The 21,296-nt window shown below is 40.2% G+C and overlaps 1 protein-coding gene and 1 long non-coding RNA gene across 2 annotated transcripts; one reads left to right on the plus strand and one right to left on the minus strand.

Moving 5' to 3' along the window:
• Positions 1-9,199: 9,199 nt before the first annotated feature.
• LOC146693081 (uncharacterized) lies at positions 9,200-10,154 on the minus strand. The gene is made up of 2 exons (XR_014915046.1): positions 10,027-10,154; positions 9,200-9,447 (listed from the first exon to the last, which is right to left on the minus strand). It is a non-coding gene; the product is annotated as an uncharacterized LOC146693081 (long non-coding RNA).
• Positions 10,155-12,272: 2,118 nt separating this feature from the next.
• Positions 12,273-17,870, plus strand: LOC146693082 (uncharacterized). Its single transcript, XM_085431184.1, has 11 exons — positions 12,273-12,328; positions 12,903-12,991; positions 13,190-13,339; positions 14,221-14,345; positions 14,772-14,908; positions 15,254-15,347; positions 15,650-15,767; positions 15,906-16,129; positions 16,259-16,430; positions 16,608-16,735; positions 17,224-17,870. Exons 2-11 carry the CDS (start codon positions 12,904-12,906, stop codon positions 17,539-17,541), a joined length of 1,554 nt encoding a protein of 517 aa, XP_085287310.1. The 5' UTR covers positions 12,273-12,328; position 12,903; the 3' UTR covers positions 17,542-17,870.
• Positions 17,871-21,296: the final 3,426 nt, after the last annotated feature.

Consider the following 21,296-nt stretch of genomic DNA (forward strand, 5'->3'; position numbering starts at 1 on the left):
GAGAGCTGAGTTCAGGAGCAGTAACAGACACTGGGACAACCAAGTTAGTGGAGCCAAACACAGTTTCAGCAAACAGAGACTTATAGCAGGCCAATCTTAGCAACTCTGCTGTTCTTAAGCTGTCCATGTTAGAGGTAGCAGTCTTTAAAACAGTCATCGTACAGAAAGATCCAGGCTTAGCAGAGTTAGAGTCTGTAATTCTTGGCTCAGAGGGAGGCGTTATAGACATAGAAGCATTCTCATAGACTGTTTCTAAATACGCAGGTTGGAGAGCAGCATAGTCCAGGAGTGAAGAAACACCATCCACAGTCTTATACTCAGCAGGTACAGGAGTATACTCAGTAACACAGGTGGTGTCTGAGGCAACTGGGTGTGAAACTAACTCCGGAATAGTCAACCTGAGCTTCCCTAGCAGTTTACACATGACGGACGGTAACTTGTTGCCCTTAACCTTAACAACTGTGATGGAATGCACAGTCTTAGTGTTTTCCAAACCCGAGTTAACAGACTTCGCATCAGCTAGTGTTAACTCGAGAGGAGCAACATTCTTTATCCCTGGAGAAACAGAGTCAGAGCTAACAGACAAGGCAGGAAGAGCTAAATGTGACAGCGGGTCAAAAGCAACCTGAGGAACAGAAAGCGCAGCCTTTGAAGGTTGGAAGACACACAGGTCAGTTTCCAGGGGGTCCCCTCTGGTTTCAGCAGGAACAGGAACCACAGGACTGTTTGTTTTAATATTCAGTTCACAAGTATGCAACTCAAAATTAGTCTTTTGCTTCTCTAAGGTGAGATTATTAGCCTGTGTGTTAATTACTGCTGACCTGGGAGGAGCAAAGGAAAAACAGTCATTCTCAAACAGGGACGTGAGGGTAGGTAATGCAGGCTGTGGATTAACTGACCCAGAATTACCAGACACAGAGTTAACGGTCTCTGGGATGACACACACAGAACTGCAGTCTCTAGGGGGGCAATGAACTCAGTCTCATACTTAATAGGTGCAGAGGTGAACTTAGAAATGTTATGAGGCCTGGAAACACAGTCATTTTCAAACTCACTATTCGTCTCTGATGAGTTACAGACGTGGAAAACTGCGGACTCAGGAACATAATATTGTCCGAGTTGGTCCGACTTGGAAGTGGCATGGAAGAAAGAGTCAGATTCACTCACCACCGGAGTTTGCTCAGTAACTTTAGGGTGGCGACGGCGTGAGCGTCGTTTTTTCCTGGGAACTGTGCCGTAAGTTCCCGAGGCTGTAGATGCGGGCACCCCAGAGACGTCGGCTGACCGAGCCGATGACGGGCCGGGCTGCGCCGAAGAGACAGGGAGCTTTTGCAGCTCCGAGCGTGGAAGTCCCATGGAAGAGCGCAAAGGACTGCAGCGGAGATAGGCTGCTTGTCGGAGGCACGAAATCTCTCCTCGGCCGCCGAGTAACCCTCTTTTTTGCGCGGGACGTGGGCGGCGACTGGGGAGGTGAACCGGAAGTTGAGAAGGCCGGAGGAGTTGTGGCAGGCGATAGGCTGAATCCTCCAACTCTTATCACCGTGGGATGATGTGGGGAAAAGGCAGCAGCGTTTGTAGTTTGGAGGCTGCGCGGCCCACCTAGAGCCAATCGAGTCCCATAAAAGGCAGACTCGCGCTCCCGGGCATGCCGAGCCTCCTGCCTTCTCCTCTCGTTAGGGAAGGCGGGGTCTGCACGCTGCCGGTTCCGTAGGGAGTTTGCTGGGTCCATTACTGGTCGCGTCGTACTGTCATGAACCGGCTGTGTGGAGGCAGATGAGGACCCAAACGCAAAACTCACGGAGGCAGGAACTGAACTCAAAATCACTGCTTTATTGCAGGTTTCACAAAGGAACAGAACTAAACTGGGAATACTAACAGAAGACCGTGGGAACACAGAAAGACACACAGGTTCGGGGAGAAGACATTGACGACGCAACACTGACCTGATGGAGACATGCACATAAATACACAGAGAGTTAACGAGGGAAGTGGGAGCACACGGGGAACACAGCTGACACAGATAATCATAACGAGACAGGGCAGGAGTGAACACAACATGACGCATACTGACGAGAGACTATCAAAGTAAAACAGGAAGTACACAGAGGTTCAGACAGGAGGAGAGAGAGCACGGGGAGAACACAGACATAACGGGCTGGGGAAAACATGGAATAAAACACAAGGAGAGACGAGGGCTCACAGATACACAGGGGCACACAGGAGGTAACCAAATAAGAAACATCTTAACTAAATAACCTAGGAACCAAGGCATAAATAGGGAACAAAATACAAAAACACACAAAAACTAAGAATACTGGGCCAACATGGCGCAGGACCATGACAAAAAAAGTAAAATAGATATTTGCAAAATTCTGCCTAAATATGTATTTTACCAGGTTAATATGTGTGGTGGGGCGTGGTCTGCAGCGCCGCAGCAGGGGAGTCGGACGCACCTGAGCGGCACCCGCAATCACGCCTCGCCGCATTAACGTCTGTGCTCTCTCTGCTGTTGTTGGTATACAGTGGGGCAAAAAAGTATTTAGTCAGCCACCGATTGTGCAAGTTCCCCCACTTAAAATGATGACAGAGGTCAGTAATTTGCACCAGAGGTACACTTCAACTGTGAGAGACAGAATGTGAAAAAAAAATCCATGAATCCACATGGTAGGATTTGTAAAGAATTTATTCGTAAATTAGGGTGGAAAATAAGTATTTGGTCACCTCAAACAAGGAAAATCTCTGGCTCTCACAGACCTGTAACGTCTTCTGTAAGAAGCTTTTCTGTCCCCCACTTGTTATCTGTATGAATGGCACCTGTTTGAACTCATCATCTGTATAAAAGACACCTGTCCACAGCCTCAAACAGTCAGACTCCAAACTCCGCCATGGCCAAGACCAAAGAGCTTTCGAAGGACACCAGGAAAAGTATTGTAGACCTGCACCAGACTGGGAAGAGTGAATCTACAATAGGCAAGCAGCTTGGTGTGAAAAAATCAACTGTGGGAGCAATCATCAGAAAATGGAAGACATACAAGACCACTGATAATCTCCCTCGATCTGGGGCTCCACGCAAGATCTCATCCCGTGGGGTCAAAATGATCATGAGAACGGTGAGCAAAGATCCCAGAACCACACGGGGGGACCTGGTGAATGACCTGCAGAGAGCTGGGACCAAAGTAACAAAGGTCACTGTTGTGATATTTTGATACCATGGTAGCATTTACAGGATATTGTTTTATAGTGATATTATACAGGAAAACTGTTACTCAATAAGGCCCATTTACTAGTTGTTTTTCTCTTTCTCTGTGAACCAAGAATTAATGTGTAAGAATCACAGGATGGTACCTCAAGGTTGAAAACACCACAGAGATCACTCCCTTACTCCCATCCTCCCTTCTTTATCTCCTAGAAAAGAGCTTGTTAAAGGCCAGGTGGTTTGTTTCAGAATTCACTAATGAAAGAACTCTGTATTCTATGTCTAGGAGTGTATTTTGCTGGGATGATCATAAATTGTAGCTGAACTGATAAACTACACAAAGGATACTTCTTTGCTCAGAAGGCAGGAAGACGTTTCCTTATTTGGTCTGTACCGGTTTGAACTGAGAACCTGCTGACACACGAACCTTTTTTTCTTCTATATAAACTGTTGTATACTGAATAAACCTTTGAGTTGATTGTGGGAGAGCAACCTGAACAGTCTCTGTATCGCTTTGTTCTCCTAACTGCTCCTGACGTCGTAACTAACCTGCTGAACGGCATACCTGAGCGTTACTTTGAATAATTAGGAATCTTATAAGGAAAGGACAAAACTCTGCTTATCGGTGCTCACGCCTTGGAGGAAACCCGATCCACGGAGAAACCCGGGACGGAGATTTCTTTCAGTCACCATCAGTAACACACTACAACGGCAGGGAATCAAATCCCGCAGTGCCAGACGTGTTCCGCTGCTGAAGCCAGTGCATGTCCAGGCCCGTCTGAAGTTTGCCAGAGAGCACATGGATGATACAGCAGAGGATTGGGAGAATGTCATGTGGTCAGATGAAACCAAAGTAGAACTTTTTGGTATAAACTCAACTCGTCGTGTTTGGAGGAAGAAGAATACTGAGTTGCATCCCAAGAACACCATACCTACTGTGAAGCATGGGGGTGGAAACATCATGCTATGGGGCTGTTTTTCTGCCAAGGGGACAGGACGACTGATCCGTGTTAAGGACAGAATGAATGGGGCCATGTATCGTGAGATTTTGAGCCAAAACCTCCTTCCATCAGTGAGAACTTTGAAGATGAAACGCGGCTGGGTCTTCCAACATGACAATGATCCAAAACACACCGCCCGGGCAACAAAGGAGTGGCTCCGTAAGAAGCATTTGAAAGTCCTGGAGTGGCCTAGCCAGTCTCCAGACCTCAACCCCATAGAAAATCTGTGGCGGGAGTTGAAAGTCCGTGTTGCTCGGCGACAGCCCCAAAACATCACTGCTCTCGAGAAGATCTGCATGGAGGAATGGGCCAAAATACCAGCTACTTTGTGTGCAAACCTGGTAAAGACCTATAGTAAACGTTTGACCTCTGTTATTGCCAACAAAGGTTATGTTACAAAGTATTGCGTTGTATTTTTGTTATTGACCAAATACTTATTTTCCACCCTGATTTACGAATAAATTCTTTACAAATCCTACCATGTGGATTCATGGATTTTTTTTTTCACATTCTGTCTCTCACAGTTGAAGTGTACCTCTGGTGCAAATTACTGACCTCTGTCATCATTTTAGGTGGGGGAACTTGTACAATCGGTGGCTGACTAAATACTTTTTTGCCCCACTGTATGTCGGGCTGTGAGCTGCAAAGCTACAGCCGGCTGTATGCGCACAGCAACTGTGTGTGAAAAGTGGTCAATAAAGAGATGCTGAAACGCGTGTTCATGGAAACATCGTCAGGTCTGCCGTGGTATGTTTACAATGGGACTTATGGTCCCGAACCTCTGCGCACAGCGTCTGCAGATCGGGGCTGTACGAAGTCACTTTCATCTTTACGCAGAACTATAAGCTGTCATCTGTGAAGCGTGAGCGGCGTTTGTTTTCATCATAGTTCAGGGTGGAGAACAGCTGCCGACATAATGTGGATCCGAAGATCCATAACTGGCCTGGCTGGGGTTGAAAGTCTCCATAAATGCACACGTTTCGGTGGGTACATCGGCTTACACGAGTGTGACTCTGATTTTGAGCGATGAAAAAATAATTAAATATAATTTTATTTTTATATGTCAATATCACAATAATCTTCCAATTTAGAACTAAAAAAATAACTAACATAAATAAAATACACTTCAGCTAAAACCGACCCCTGATCTAGACATCTAACACCAATTATCCAAGTCCAGTGGATGGATTGGATGCAGATGTTCTGAAAGTTCTTAGGTCTCGTTTTGGGGCCTTACTCCTTTGTAGACATTAGAGAAGAGCCTTGAAAATAATGCTATACATTTTGATGTTTCTGCCTGATGAAGGTTTTTTTTAGAGAAATGCAAAACTAAACACCTCTTTAGCGTGTGTGTGCTGATGATACATACACAGGGTGTGCAGCCTGCTGTTTGTTGACCTCTGAATATATTGATTTGACTTCATATCCTTCACCACATAATCCACAACTAGCATGGTAATGTTTCTACACAGACTCGAGTTACTGCTTGTGGAGCAGCGTTCAGGTTTTACTTCACAGTGGGAAGGATGCCCATATGGAAAAGATATATATAAATATTATAAAGTTTGTATCTGTCTTGTGTGAAACTTGTATGAAAAGCATATAAGTGTGAAAACAGATATAAGATCCCTTGAAAAATTATATAATGAAACTTGTATGTTTTGGATACTTACTAAAACAATGTATGAAAGTAATGCGAAAGTGGCCACTTTCATGAGTAAATCATGTAAGCCTTATATGATTTACTCATGAAAGTGGCCACTTTCATGAGTAAATCATGTAAGCCTTATATGATTTACTCATGAAAGTGGCCACTTTCATGAGTAATCACATATAAGTTTTTACTATTTCTTTTCCGTATGGGTGAGCTCCTCAGCAGATAACTTAATATGATCACAACAGTACAAAACACTTGTTAGCTGTGTGCCAAGACAAGGAAACAGTGTGAAACACTATGTGTTCATACAACACTTTGCATTTAATCATTAGCTATTATTAATCTCTTTATGTCTTCCACACTGTGTCTTTTGTCCTGCCCCCCTTCCCTCACCCCCAGATGGCTGCCCTCCCACAGCTTGGTGTGCCCGAGGGTTCTTCCTGTCAAAAGGGAGCTTTTCCTTCCCTCTATTGATTGGTGGGGTTTTCTCTCTATTATTATGAGGTCTTTACCTTATAAAGTGCCTCAAGGTGACTGCTGTTGCGATGGTACTATATAAATAAAACTGAACTGAACTGAATTGGAATGGTGTGTGTGTGTGTGTGTGTGTGTGTGTGTGTGTGTGTGTGTGTGTGTCAGAGTAAAAGGAACAAGGAAATAAGGCATCAGTTTGCTCATCATGCTAACGTAAATAGCTATTCTGCCAGTATAGACATTCAGCTACTCAACATTATTCTTACTGCTTGAATCACTTCTTTTCCCCTTGCTAAGTTTAAAATTATTACCTATAAGACTACCAGGAGCAGCTCAGTTTCACTCTGGATGCCGAAGCAGTGCAGATATACTCACAGGTATGAATGCAAATACAGACATTTCCCACTTCAGATTCATCAGAGGACTGTGGTAAATGGACTGATTCTTATAGAGCGCTTTTCTACTCTCACTGAGTACTCAAAGCGCTACAACATGCCTCATTCACCCAATCACACCCATTCTCACAAGCACTTTATCTACACTTAGTGCTTTCTAACGACATTTATACACATTCACACTCCGATGGATGCATTGGAGAGCAAGTTGGGGTTAGTATCTTGCCCAAGGATACTTGACATGCAGACTGGAGGAACCAGGGATCAAACCACCGACCTTCCGATCAGTAGGTGACCTGCTCTACCTCCTGAGCTACATTTACACTCACAGTCACACCAGTGGCCAACTTGACTTGCCAGTTAACATAATATGCATGTGTTTGGAAGAACCGACGCACACGTGGGAGAACATGCACACACCGGCCAGCTGGCAGGTTTCAAACCCAGGACATTCTTGCTCTGAGATAACAGCACTAACCTCTGCATCACCATGCTTTCATGCTTTTTTCTGTTGTGAAATGGATGTGAATCATTTATTGGGTCTGACCTTTTTACTATGACCTTTTATTAATAAAACGTTTTACTACAGAGGGATCACAAACACGGTGAAAGAAAGCATCATTTTCCTGCCCTGTGCTTACTTCACATGAATGTGTGGGATATGAACATTAGCTAATATAACAAGCAAACACAGGCATGTAAGAGATTATTATACACAGTTGTACAGGGTCAGTGCTGTGACTTAGATTTAGTTCATGTCCAAAAACTGGCTGTTTGCGTTAATGGCGGAGTCTCTCTGTAGAAGACAAAGACAGAGCTCACACATCTGAAGGATTTCTTAAAAAAAATGTTCTGATGTCAATCAAAGCAACAGAGAAAAGTCCTGCGATTGTTTCCCTCTTTTTCTGTTGCTGTAAGAGTTTTCTGTATCATCTACATGTCACACACTTCCTTTGTTCTGAGACCTTTGCTGTTTGTTTAGTTTAAGTATTGCATCCATCAGATTTTTGTTGGAGCCGATGTACAGTCTGCATTGCAAATTAATGCCATCCGTGGTCCACAGTGCATTTGCTGCCTCTTCCAGAAAGCCTCCAGTTTCTAACATAATCGCCTATTAGTCTTTTTCTGATATTAGAATCGCTCTCCTTTGTTGCCGTGCTGCACCTTCTCCTGCCTCTGTCAAACACAGGCATGACTGGGAGTTTGAGCTAAGTTGAAAGAGAGACCTGTTCATTTGCATCGTGAAAGCAAAGCCAGGCAAATTTATTTAAATAGCGCAATTTATTCAGAGCAGTTTCAAAATGCTTTGGAGACATTTAACCTCTAAAAGGAACTGGAAGAAAGTGACAACATATGGAAGATTAGAGACTTCATCCACAGGACATACTCTCAGGATCTGTGTCGCTCTGCCCAGACAAATCTCTCTCAGGAAAAGCCTCAAAGCCCCTCCTTCATCAAAGATGTAGTTCTTGAATGTTAAATATGCTTTTGCTGCCCACAACGCAAGGTCTGTGTTCCACATTTGAATGTCAACATTGGTCCAAAAGCATTACACAATGTGTAAAACACATAATTTCTCTGACTTTTAGATTGGATTTTATTGTAGTGGATGTTTTTGGTGACACTAGAGGGAAACTGGAACCTGAAGTTCAGGCTGGGGTTATACACACACTATCATAGACTCTTATAATAAAGTTACAACAAGCTTTGAAACACTAAAATCCATGTTTATTTAAATATTCATAATGATCCATATATAAAACCCATGTCGACAATCATGTATAATAAAGTGTAGATGTAAATATATATTTAAGTTAATTTCTAAAAAAACAAGTTTACAGTGTGTGATGTTAACAATAGGCATGTTTGTGTTTATATTTACTACTTACTAGTGGTGTGCGGATCGATATTGACATATCAATTCTTCCGATGCCAGTAATTTATGTTCTAGAATCGATTCTCATATTAAAATATCAATATTTTAGTACTCTGGGGTAAATTTGTAGTTTTTCATTAACAGGAACACAGTGGAAAGAAACTATATCATTCGGATCGTCTAAATTGGAAGGAACTACTTCCTCTATCGACTTTCACAGTCATGTGCAAAACACGGCTGTATAAATGTGTCACAGCCCCTGGCGTGCGCACTCACAGCAATGGCTGAGTGTAAACAGAGTCATGTGTGGATTTGATTTCAACACTATTAAAGTGTCTATATGGGTCCACACCAGAGAGTGTTAATTTAACTCTTTTTGGAGAGTTGGTACGTTAACTCTGATTTAGTGTTAAACACCAAATCTGTCTGGAGTTGATAATTTAACACTTGGTGTTAAGAGTTTATATATTAACTCTCAAAGAGTATTTTAGTTTAACTACGTAAGAGTTATCTTCTAATTCATTCTAAAAAGCGGGAATTTTACTGTTCTGAACTTCTAGAAATTTCTTTTGGAAATAAACATTTACTAAAAAGATGCAATGGTTTTTGAAAAACATTTATTCTGAACTGTGCACCACAATTTCAAAACATTTTCTGAAAGATGTAACAGTATACATGTTCTCACTTTCATTAGAATTTTGTCTGTCAAAAGGTCTGACATGGTAAATGCAAATAACAGCATCTCATCACTTATTTCTTCAATACAATATGCATGTCCTTCATTCATCCCTTTGTGGAACTTCAACGCACTTCTGCTCTCCCCCATATTCCATCTTCACAAGCATATCCTGTGCGGAGATTGAATAAAAATTAGTTGACACTAATTAATGGCACAAATCATCCAGTAAACAATTGCAGCACAGTAAAAAAAAAAAAGGAATCCTCTTTGAGCCATTACTTATGTAAAGTATTTTCCCAAAAGACAAAGACACAGGCAACAGGTAATACTGAACTAAATGTAAAACCTCAACCTTTTTCATTTTTACCTAAACCGTGTGCACAAAACTCTGGAGGGATCTATGCTAACGTAGAATCCAGTCAGGGCGTCAGCTACTGCTGTTTGCTCGTTTTTTTATGGGCGATCGTTTTCAGACTTCAAGTAGCACCATTATACCAACATTTCACATTCTACACATTGTTTTAGGTGTATTTGACCAAAAGTTTGACTGAAAATTCACATGCAAGCTTTTTTCAAGGCTGTGGTATTTGCCCGCAAACAATACCTTTCAGCTAGCTAAAACAGAATGTTATGCTATCACCGAGCAACATGGCTAATGCCTTTCACACAGCTTTGTCTCAACTCCAAAGAGCCACAGAAGTAAAAGCTCATAATAATAATTGAAACAATCTTTGAAAAAATGACTTACCAAGCATGGCAAACAACTCAAATATGTAGAGCAAAATGTTCTGAAACGGCTTCACTTCAGCTTCGATTGGAGCCGTGCTGGGGGCGGAGTCTGTGAATTTACTCTGTTGGTGTCATAGCCCCTGTAGGAGTTCAGAGTTAAGAGGTCAAGAGTTAATGTTTCCATTGTAACACCTCCAGATTTGACATAGAAACACTCATTTTTAACGCTCGATTTTAACTACTATCATTTTACACCTCAGAGTTACATTAAAAGAATGTGACTCTACTTAGAGTAAAATTAACTCTACTTTTAGGAGACTATTAACACCGAAACATTTAACACTTTTGAATTTGCTGTGCACAAACAGCCAAGACCTGGTTTGCGATACATCCGGGGCCTGTTCTTCGTACCGCGCTAAGTGAGTTAGCTGGATTAGATTGTTGACGATTTCGCGTGATCCTGGATCGTTCGGTTCCCCGAAACTCATCCGGGACTTGCTGTCATAGCAACAGAGCCGTAAGCGTAAACCTGCTGGGGAGCAGGTTTACTTTATGTAAACAGGATTAGATCGCGGCCACGCAGGTATGCCCGCGTCATTCATACGAAAGCAACAGCGATATTCCACCACTGTTTCACCATAAATAAATAACATCACTGTAACCAAAGATAATGCAGCACTTGATCCTTTTATTGATTTCACACAGATACATACAGGTCATTCCCTAAAAAAGGGAAATGTACTATTAACATTCTATTACATGTATGTGATTATTACAGATGTAATTCATATTTCAGAGTAGTAATTGTAAATTACTTCGTGTAATCAAGATGAGAGACCACGGCTATAAAAGTGAAGGTGGATTTGGGAAGTCTGTCGCAGTCATATCCTGTCCGTATACGCGAGCAACCCATTGCGGAAGGTGCAAGATTGATAAGGAGAGTCCTCAGAATTCAGCGTATATTGCGGGACAGACAGGATCCTTTAGCTCAGCGCGACAGTGTGCTCATAGAGAGATATCGATTTTCCCGTGAGGGTATTATTCACTTAACCAACTTGTTGATGAGGGGGTGCAGGACCACCACCTGTCTTTTTTTTTGCTCTGCCCTTTTCTTGGTTGCTGTTATGAACAAACAAACAGAGTATTCCAGGGTCTCTTTCCAAGAGACGACAAGCAATATAAGTGATAAATATTACCATTCTGTAGAATATTCTTATATTTCACTTTTACTTGTTCCCATGTTCTAGTGGGTCCTGTTGTGGCTCTAATGTGAAAGGGGATATAATATAACATATTATAATATAATATAATGTAATATAATATTGGATAATATGGTGTGATATGATAAATCTACCCTACCGCCTACTGGTGTTGGCCAGAGGGGCCGATGGCGCAATATGGCAGCCTGGCTTCTGTCAGTCTGCCCCAGGGCAGCTGTGGCTACAACCGTAGCTGCCTCCACCAGTGTGTGAATGTGAGAGTGAATGAATAGTGGCATTGTAAAACGCTTTGGGTGCCTTGAAAAGCGCTATATAAATCCACTCCATTATTATTGTTATTATTAAATTACTTACGAGTTTGATTTGTCAGCAACTTTCTGCCAGCCCTCTCTCCTTGCTTTTGCAGCCTTTGCAGTGTTCCCTTGCGTTTTAATTAAACTCTGAAACTCCTGAAATCCCTCACTCAAGAGTTCTTGCTCTGCTGCCGAAAAATACCGAGCGCGCTCCTTCGACATTTTCGCCGACCAATCAAAGGGTTGCCGATCAATGTTTCTACTATCGATGCGTAGCCCCTGTTGGGCCACCCAGTGATCTCACATTACTTCATCCAGCTATACTAATCGTCAACAACAGGTGTGTTCGGGGAACCGGAATAGCGAGCTCAGAGTTAGCGCGATGATTTGGTCTTGGATGTTTCATTTGATCTTGGATGTAGTAAGCGACGTACGAAGCACAGGGCCCCGGCAAGAAAGTGCGGTGTTGTGGCAACATCACTAACCTCGTCAAACATCTCAGAGTAAATCATATCACAGAATATGACGAGCTTATGTTGAGGCGAACTGAAGAGGAGGAGAAGGACACACAGGAAAACGGAGAGATTAATTTTTCCAGGGTCAACATCATTTTCATCTAAAAGAGTAGTTATTGCACGTTTTGGAACCTAATCACTTCAATTGGCCGCTAGAGTTGGAGCCAAAAAACAGAGGAAATTCTATCAGAGTAATATAGAAAGACCACGCCCATTTTCGCTTCTTAAGTTTCGTTTCTGCCGCCATTTTCTTATCCCGCAGTGGAACGGAGGCGACTGTCAGCATAAGCCAGGTAAGTGAGCAAAGTGCTAAATAATGATTTTATATAGAATAAAATGTGGAGTTTTTGTTTATGTGAAGGGTAATGCATGTATTATATTACAGCTTCTGAGTTTGTGGGTCTTACATGCTACATAATTGCCAAGGTTTATGCTAATGTTAGCTTCCAACAAAATTAATGTTGTTCGACCACTCAGACAGCTATATTTCAATAAACTTAATTTAGCATTGCTGAATAGCTGTTTTTAGGTAGTATAATTGACCAGGGAAGTGTGTTTTTAACAAATCCTGTTCACCAATGTTTTATCCAAAATGGTAGGTGAGCACATGTTTTTTACTCAGAATTGAATTGTGTGCATGGTTGCAGTCTGTAGCCCCTAGTGTATTAGATTAGCATTATACAAACTTCCTATTGCTGCAATGTAGAGCTTTCTATTACTTATGTTTTTTTTTACATGCTTTTTCATCAGAACAGAGCATCGTGAGATTGTAAGACATACAAGGAATACATGTGTGTGTTTTGTTCAATTTTGCAAGTATTTGTAATAAATCTGATTATTTAACAATATCCTTTTCATATCATGAAGGATGCAAGCTGTGCGTGTAAAGTATAGAGAACAACAAAAGTACATCTGTTTTGAGGGCCAACTGACCTACACATCGTTTTTGGAATGTGGTGAGTAAAAAAATCAAAGTTTCCAGTGTGTTTCATAGCTTGTGTGAATCAGTCAAGCTTTGGGGATGGTGCTATAATAGCTGCTATACCAAATGTTTAGGCTTTTTTTCTGGTTCAGTTTATGTAATTTCACTTTTTTTTTTTGCCTTGTTCTGGTATTAATTTCAAATGTATAATGCAATTTTATAATGTTCACAGTTGCCAAGAAGTTCAACATTCCAAACTTGGACTTCAAAGTTTTTGATGACTCAAAGACTGAAGTTGATGAGGATGTTTTTGATTTCCTTATGAAAAAACAAAACCTTGGTGTGCTAGAGATTTGTCAAGCACAAGGTCCAAATCCAGATGGTAAGTATCTTGGAATGTCATCATCATCGTCATTTTTAAACTTTTAATTGACCGGGTAGTGGGGAGAGAAACCACAGTCCAGTTTATTTCCTGGTTGCAAGTTGATAGGGTGTGAGCAGTTACGTAACACAGTCAGTTGTCCTATCAAATTACTTGGTCCAAATATTAAGATTGGCCAAACTTTTTTCAGGATCCCACGGGAATGGAATAATGATGAGTTTCTATCCCTGATGGAATTTTTAACAGTTTAATGTCCCATCAGCTTGGTAACAGCATTTTAACTTAAGCAAAGAAAAATCTAACATCTGCAGAAAGGTAAATGTCACTAGAATCACTCAATCACTGAGCCACTGTGTCATTCATGCTTTAAGTCCTGGCTAGTAGAACATGTTCTGTGTAAGGCAAGCTAATAAATTTACTGAATTGTTTTCAAATAATCCTATATTTTGCTGGGTACTAAAATGTTTATGATTGTGTAAATAACACTAACCATCATACAAACTTAAACAAGAAGGCAAGAAGACATGAAACACTAAACATATAAAGGCTAATTTACATCATGGAGCCCTGCTCTCAAAAACTGACATGGATTTAACTATTTCTGAAGCTGGATTTAAGAAATAACTGCTAAACATTTAAAAAGATTTTCTGTTTGTTATGGAATGTGATGTCATGTGGTTGGTTGTGACTAATAAACTTAAATTAGTTTATGTTATCGATTCTGTCACTCATTGGCTAAAACAGGAACATCAAGGCACTACAACTAAAAATCTTCAACACTGCTCACTCATAAAGCACTTTACAAACCCAGCTACATGAACCTCATTGTTGCAGTCAGGGGCAGCACAAAAGTGACCTCTATAATTTTTATGATTTGATAGATTCTTCTGCAAGCACCTCCTTTACCAGTTCCAGTGGAGAAATTGAAGTGGACTCTGATGACACCATATTATTGGAACACAGTCCTACAACAAGACGGAGAGCTGACGACACTTCTCTTGCCCGAGTAAGCTATGTAGTTTGCTGTATACCCTTTCAGAAAGTTGACACAAATTTGAATATATTATATGTATTATTATCACTGTCATAAAAGCACAAGATTCTGCTGTCTTTCCTTCAGCACAGGTCTGCAAATTGTAGACCAGATCGGCAACATAAAAAGTTAGTGTGCTTGAGAGACAGACAAATTTAAGGGTAATTATTTGTGCTTTTTAACAGAACTTTAGGTGGCTTTGAAGCACAGTGATCATGAATATCTAATGAACCTCAATTCTATACTAAAACATACTTTAAAAAAAATAACATGTATTCGTGACTATAGACCTTTGATTTGATCTAGAACGAACCTGAAAGCTTTTTTAGTATCACAAGAAAAATATTTATGATATATTGATTATATATTATTATATCGCTCTATTTTACTGTAACTTAGATGGTTGAAGATGTTCTAAAGAACAAACCAGGAGGAGAGAGGATCATCAATGAGTATGCCCGGACAAAAAGCCTAACGGATAGCAGACGGCGTGACATGGTCAAGATATTAGTTGCACATATGACAAGTGAACATGGGTATGCTGACATAGTTATTTCATAAGTATATATATGATAAATTCATTTATCATTTTAAGTGTGCGTGTTAGTCCCCATAGAGAAATAGTTCCTCTGCATTTAACCCATTCACCCAGTGAAGCAGTGGGCAGCCGCCAGTGCAGCGCCCGGGGAGCAGTGTGTAGGGACGGTACCTTGCTCAGGGGTACCTCAGGGTAGCCGTTCAGTGGAGTCGAACCCCCGACCTTCCGATCATGGGGCCACCACTCTACCTACTGAGCTATCCCTGCCCTGCTGTCATTTATTCATTCATTTATTTTCTTAGAGGTGGTATTTAGACTTTCAACTTTGTGTTTGTCTGTGTAGGACAAGTCCTTCAAGACGTGTTAAAGAGAAATATGCAAAGGGTATCATCACGCTGTTCCCATACCTGGCTGATCCTAGGAGCAGGCTGGGCTATGTAAGTACAAAAAAGAATAAGTTCAAACAATTTACTTTTCACTCGTGAATGTAAGACATTTTTCAGGCATGAAATATATGTAGAATTTACTTAACAGTTTGGCTCTGGATTGAGTAAAGCTGAAGATGTTTTTCTTTTCGCAGGACTTTCCTCTGTGCTGCCTTTTCTTAACTCTCATTATTTAAATCCCTTTAGAGTTCAGCGCTCCAGTCCCGAGCAAGGGAGCTCAATTGCTGCAATTTTCAGATTGAAAGTGTAAATATATTTTAACATGTTAATTAAAATATTTCATTTAATTTTAGGAGCATTTTTACAATGCAGAAGATGGGAGTGGGTATCTGGCTTGGAGATTGAAGTTTATCCAAAAGGAAGCTTCTAATGGACAAAACAAGACTCCCAGAATGTCAAAAACGCAAATGGGTATGTGATATTGTTAGTAGTTATAATTCAAGTCTCACTCATCTGGAGACTAAACTGCATGCATGAAAATTCTAGCTGAGTTCTCAAGCCTTGTAGGACACGGTGTCACTTTTTTGTCTTATTCATATCCACTGTTAGGGGGCCCAACATCTGATAGAGACTGTTTCAGAGAAGACAACTGCCTAATGACAGACAGCTTGTGTTCTGAGGCTATTGCACTGATGAAACATACAGCTGATGAAGGAATTGTTATGATGAAGATGAAGCAGACCTTCAACTATCGCCAAAAGATGATTCATGATCCAGTGAAGTCATCTGATATCTTTTTGGACTTCCCAAGATTCCTGGATATAGGAGGATTAGTATGTTTATCTTACCTTCAACTTCCCTCACTGTTACATTTATAAGTTGAGGTGCATCTGAGAAAAAAGTGAGCATAAAAGTTGTTTGATACAAGGAGTTTCAAAAACTTAATTTCATCTCTTCTGCAGATTGAACAAGATTTTACTTTGATGTTCGATGAAGCCACCTCTGTGAAGTTCCTGGAGAAGTGGCCCACTATCTACAAGCAGAAAGTCCTCAAACAAAGCCGTGGTCTCACGCAATCAGATGACCTTCAGTACCTTGTGCAAAATGCTGAATGCACAATAGAAGTGGAAAATGGTGAGATAAAATAAATGGAATTTTATTGTTATGTTTTAATTGGAGCATTTGAAAGTGTAACACCGTCACCTGCTGTCGCTTTTTTTTTTTCAAAACTTTATAATGTAAGTGTTAACACAGTTGCAGATAACGTGTTTTGGCAGCTAATTATTGTTTCCAATTTACTTATGTTTCCAGGATGGGACAGTGACATGTCATCCATTTTGATCCTTGTACACCTGTTACCACCATCACCTCATGGCCGCAAGAGACCAGGAAAGCTCTCAGCCAGACAAGCCTGTGACCATCTTGTCAAGTTTGTCAAGGTAAAGTTACAGTAAAGGAAACATAACTAGTTATATTTACATTGATAACAATATTTCAGACGAACTAAAAGGTGTATGTTTAAATACAACTATGAATTTAGTCATTACCAAGAGATGTATACAGCTCAGTCAAGCAGCCTTTATGTCTTCCACAACCATATGTAGGCTGTATTTGCAACATCACACATTTCTTTTATCACTTGAGTAAAGTACACAAACAACAAGTCATTCCAAACTTTAAGTTCATTGTAAATAGAAATGCTACAATTTCAACAAATTAACTGTCATGGTAATTAACATATTTATATAGATTATATCTGCATATAGATTTTTGTAGATATACAGATAACAGATACTAGTTTTGACAAGCTAGTAGTTAAAATTGAACTAGTTTTGTCTGTTTTGTATCTGTCCTTAATTCTGTCAGCTTCTTGTTTTTTAACCGAAGTCTTATCATGTTGGAACGTTTATCTGTCTTTGTGTCACAGACGGGAACTAGCATCCAGGGGCATCTCGATGGCATCACAGAGAGCCTTCAACCATACCTTCTTGCAGTGGGCACTCAGAGGAATGTGATTCACAAGTACTTCATTGTGATAGACAAACATGCAGTACCTTGTAAGTCACCAGGCTCTCTTGCTTGTTTTGATGAGCTTTTCAAAGCTCACTTTGTCTTTGGTACGTCATATGACCACGATCTGGTCAATATGTACAACTTCCTGCAGACCACCATTTACGAGATAGATGTTGATACAACCAAAGTGAATCCTAGGATTGCAGAGTTGAGGGCTCGGATGCTGCGTTGAATATTTTTTTTTCTACTAAGAGTGTTGAGCTGGAATGTTTTGTTTCATTTGCAAGAGGTCCCAGACAAATGCTAATTCCTTGATAAAGCATTTCAAAGTGATCCATGGACTCTGTTCTGGTAAGACTCTTCGTCTTAAATGTGGCCAGTTTGGTTGTGCTCAAGTTTATGGCACATTTTCTGGGTTCAAGTTTTGTGTACAAGAGATGGACCTCATGTAATTTGTGTTGAAGAGCTTTTCTGTTGTAAAGCATTTGATTTACAGGTGTCATACAGTGATAGTGATTCCAGTTTTTATATTGTACCATACTGTTTCCTGTGAACAATAAAGGTGGCTGTTAAAATATAAATAATTTCTGATTTATTTATTGTACCTTGCAGTGAATGATAATACATAGAGGGCGAAATAAAGTCACATATTTTTCTTCTTTTAATTCTATTTAGAGTAAAATTTAGTTGTATGTAAAATTTTAATTCTATTTGGAGTGAAAATGTTGTTCTATTTGAAATAAATTAGAATTCAATTCTGAGTAAAATTCTGCTCTATTTAGAATAAAATACTATGTAGAGTAAAATTCTGTTCTACTCAGAGTAAAATTAGGGTGGAGTTGTTTTTATTTTATACTAAACTGAGTAAATTATCATCATGTGTATTAAAATATTTGCACTGAATAGAGTAGATTTAACTCTGAAAGTTTAACTCTACCGTAAGAGTAAACTTTACTCCATTTAGACTGGGACCAAATACTGTCTTTTTTAGAGTAAAATTTTTTTCAATTTGAGTAAAATTTACTCAGTGAATTATACTGTGCAGGTGCTGCTAGGGCGAGACAGACGTCTCAGGGAGTCCTTTAGTGCTGCAGGCAAGGTGTTCAAATAGCCACAACTTCAGGTCTTTTATTTCTATATGATAATTCTGCATTATTAAGTGATAAGAACAAGTAGTCTGATGTCCTGTAATCATTATGAAGCTATATTATTGTATTATTATTACAATTACACAATACAATTATATATGGTATAACGAAATACAATGAAGCATTAAGTTTTGTACAAAGTATCGGTATCAGATCAGTATCGTCGATACCACTTATAGGTAATACTATTTACTAGGGGTGCAACGATACTCGTATCGATATTGAACCGTTCGATACAGTGCTTTCGGTTCGGTACGCATATGTATCGAACAATACAAAATTTTAAATTTATTTTATCAACTTTCCTTCTGACGATGCTGTCTGTGTTGAGCGCTCAGTGGATCTGCGCTCGACAGTGCAGCCTAGGCGGAGTAGTCGAACGCAGATTCACTGAGCGCAGCGCAAGCTAGCGAGACAGAAGTTAAGCTCTCCTTGCAACATGGCAAATTGAACCTCCCCCACCCTCATTCAGATTTGGCGTTTGGAACTATTTTGGTCTTCATGTGACGTATGACCCTGAAGGTAAGCGCGTCATGGACTAAAGTAAAACAGTATGTTGGATGTGCCACGCAGTGCTCAATTACATGGGTGGGAGCTAGTGTGTTAGCGCAGTTAGCTCGTTAACGTGTTGGCCGTCCAGCCCCATGCACGGGGCGATCCGCGGTAGCTTGTTAATGGAGATTTGCCGTGTTGTGGCGTTAAGGTCATTTCAACGAGATTAACGCTGACAGCACTAGTGGGAACACAACGAATATGACTGCACATTTACTCCGACAGCATCCTAGTGCAAAGACAAGTGGAAGCAGACAAAAACAACAAGCACGCATGCTACAAACTTTAGCCGAGTCATTTAGACAGCCGTTAGCACATGATTCTCCTTATGGGGACCTGATATGTTTAATATGCTGCTGAGAATATAGCCCAGAAGAAGTGGATAGTATAGCTTTTATTTTGAAAGAGCCATTTCTCTGTAATAAACTCTCTTTTCCAAAGATGAGGGATTCCTCCATCAGATAGATTTATTATTTTGTTGTTTCAGCAACATTAAATTTAAAAACTGTACTTTTGAGTTAAAATATATTTTTATAATTTTAATAAATGACAAATTAAAAAACATGAACATTTTTTGTATCGAAAAACTATCGAACCGTGACACCAAAGTATCGAACTGAACCGAACCGTGAATTTTGTGTATCGTTGCACCCCTAGTATTTACATGATAAATGTGTTTTTTCTACATGTAAGCCAGCCTTCTGGCTTCTAGCTGGTTCGTTCAGTTACAGACTATGAGCCGTGTTTGGTGATGCTGATAAAGTGTGGCAAGAGTAAAGGTGCTACAGTCAACGCACACACTACTCGTGGCAATCAGGTGCAAAACTTCACTTTAAACCTGCAGAGACAAAGACAAAGCAAAAGGCACAGCATGAAAGATGATGTTACCTTCATGTGCTGCATCTTGATGCTTTTTGATTCAGTATTTTGCTACTTTTTCAGTAACGGTGTTGTCAGTGTAATATTTTTTTAGATTTTAAACTTGATGGTTGAAATTACTAGTTTGATCTCTATTATTTAATTACAATCTAATGCATTCTAGGGAATATTTTGGCTTTTCACAGCAAGCTGAGTGCTGGAGATTGATAAATGAATTGATAAAACATGAATTTCATTCACATCTGTGGTATCGGTTTCATGCTATACACATTGTTATTGTGTGTTCCATGCTGTGTGTGTCATGTCGATGCCATGTTGTCAGTATTCTCTGTTGTCTGCTCTGTTGTGTACACTGAGAGAAAAGTCAAATTCCTTTATATGTGCAAACATACTTGGTCAAAAAATGCCCCCAAATAACACCAACAGTCAGATGAGCCCCTGTGAACAAGCGCTTTGGCAACAGTAGGAAGGAAAAGAAGAGTGCTTCCTCTTTCTTCTCCTAACTTTTCAGTGCAGTCACAAAGAGGATTTGGCAGGAATTAGGACATTAGGACATTTGCCTATTTGCACTACTCTGCCTGGTTTACACTCAATGTCATTTACCCTTACCTGAATATTGTATATTGCATAGCTTTCTTGTTAATTTGTATTGTATTTATTTATTTAAATTTTTACTTTTTAATTATTTTATTTGCATTTTTTAATCACTCTCTTATATTTAAATGTTCATTTGCTATTTCATCTAGGGTTTGAGAGTAACGAAATTTCTATTCTCTGTATGTCCTGTACATGTGGCAGAATTGACAAATAAAGTTGACTTTGACTTTGACTTTGATAAAATACAGATGACATTTTTAAAAAGACAGATTATTAAGGCTAAAACCACAGACAAATGAAAGTAGGGCAAGAGAAAATCTGAGACAGTAGGAGATAAACAAACATGCTTTACTTCTAAAGACTTGAAGGCCTGATATTTCTTTTTCACATCATACTGGTCAGTGATGAACACTGCTCCAACTGTAGACACAGCTGTGGTCAAGCCTTTTGTGCCTCTCTGAGCCACAACTTCTTCAGTGGACTGACCCAGCCACAGAAGTTGCAGTTTTGAGCCACTGAGGGTAAACAGGAGTAAGCACTCACTCACACTCGCCCCTGGGCAGGGCCACCTCCTCCTCCAGCTCCTCACACCTGGAGCTGATTGCAGGCAATCAAGGCAGAGGGATTTAAGTCTCACGCTGATGCTCATTCACCACCAGTTAGTCATCGACCCAGTTGGTAGCTGACTCTCATGTTTCAAGCTCTCTTTGTGATTTACCTTACTAACCTCACTTACTAACAGTGTTGGTCAAGTTACTTGAAAAAAGTAATCAGTAACTAATTACTGATTACTTCCCCCAAAAAGTAATCC

Source organism: Copadichromis virginalis, linkage group LG15 (assembly GCF_057382275.1).
Source record: "Copadichromis virginalis isolate Kocher_CV1m ecotype Utaka linkage group LG15, C_Virginalis_male_GT1.1, whole genome shotgun sequence".
NCBI lineage: Eukaryota > Metazoa > Chordata > Actinopteri > Cichliformes > Cichlidae > Copadichromis > Copadichromis virginalis.

Excerpts from the sequence above, each read along its gene's own strand:
- LOC146693082 (XM_085431184.1), top strand. The coding sequence starts at position 12,904 with ATGCAAGCTGTGCGTGTAAAGTATAGAGAACAACAAAAGTACATCTGT. Across the intron at positions 12,992-13,189 it reads CACATCGTTTTTGGAATGTG|TTGCCAAGAAGTTCAACATT; the intron begins GTGAGTAAAAAA and ends TAATGTTCACAG. Across the intron at positions 16,431-16,607 it reads CACAATAGAAGTGGAAAATG|GATGGGACAGTGACATGTCA; the intron begins GTGAGATAAAAT and ends TTATGTTTCCAG.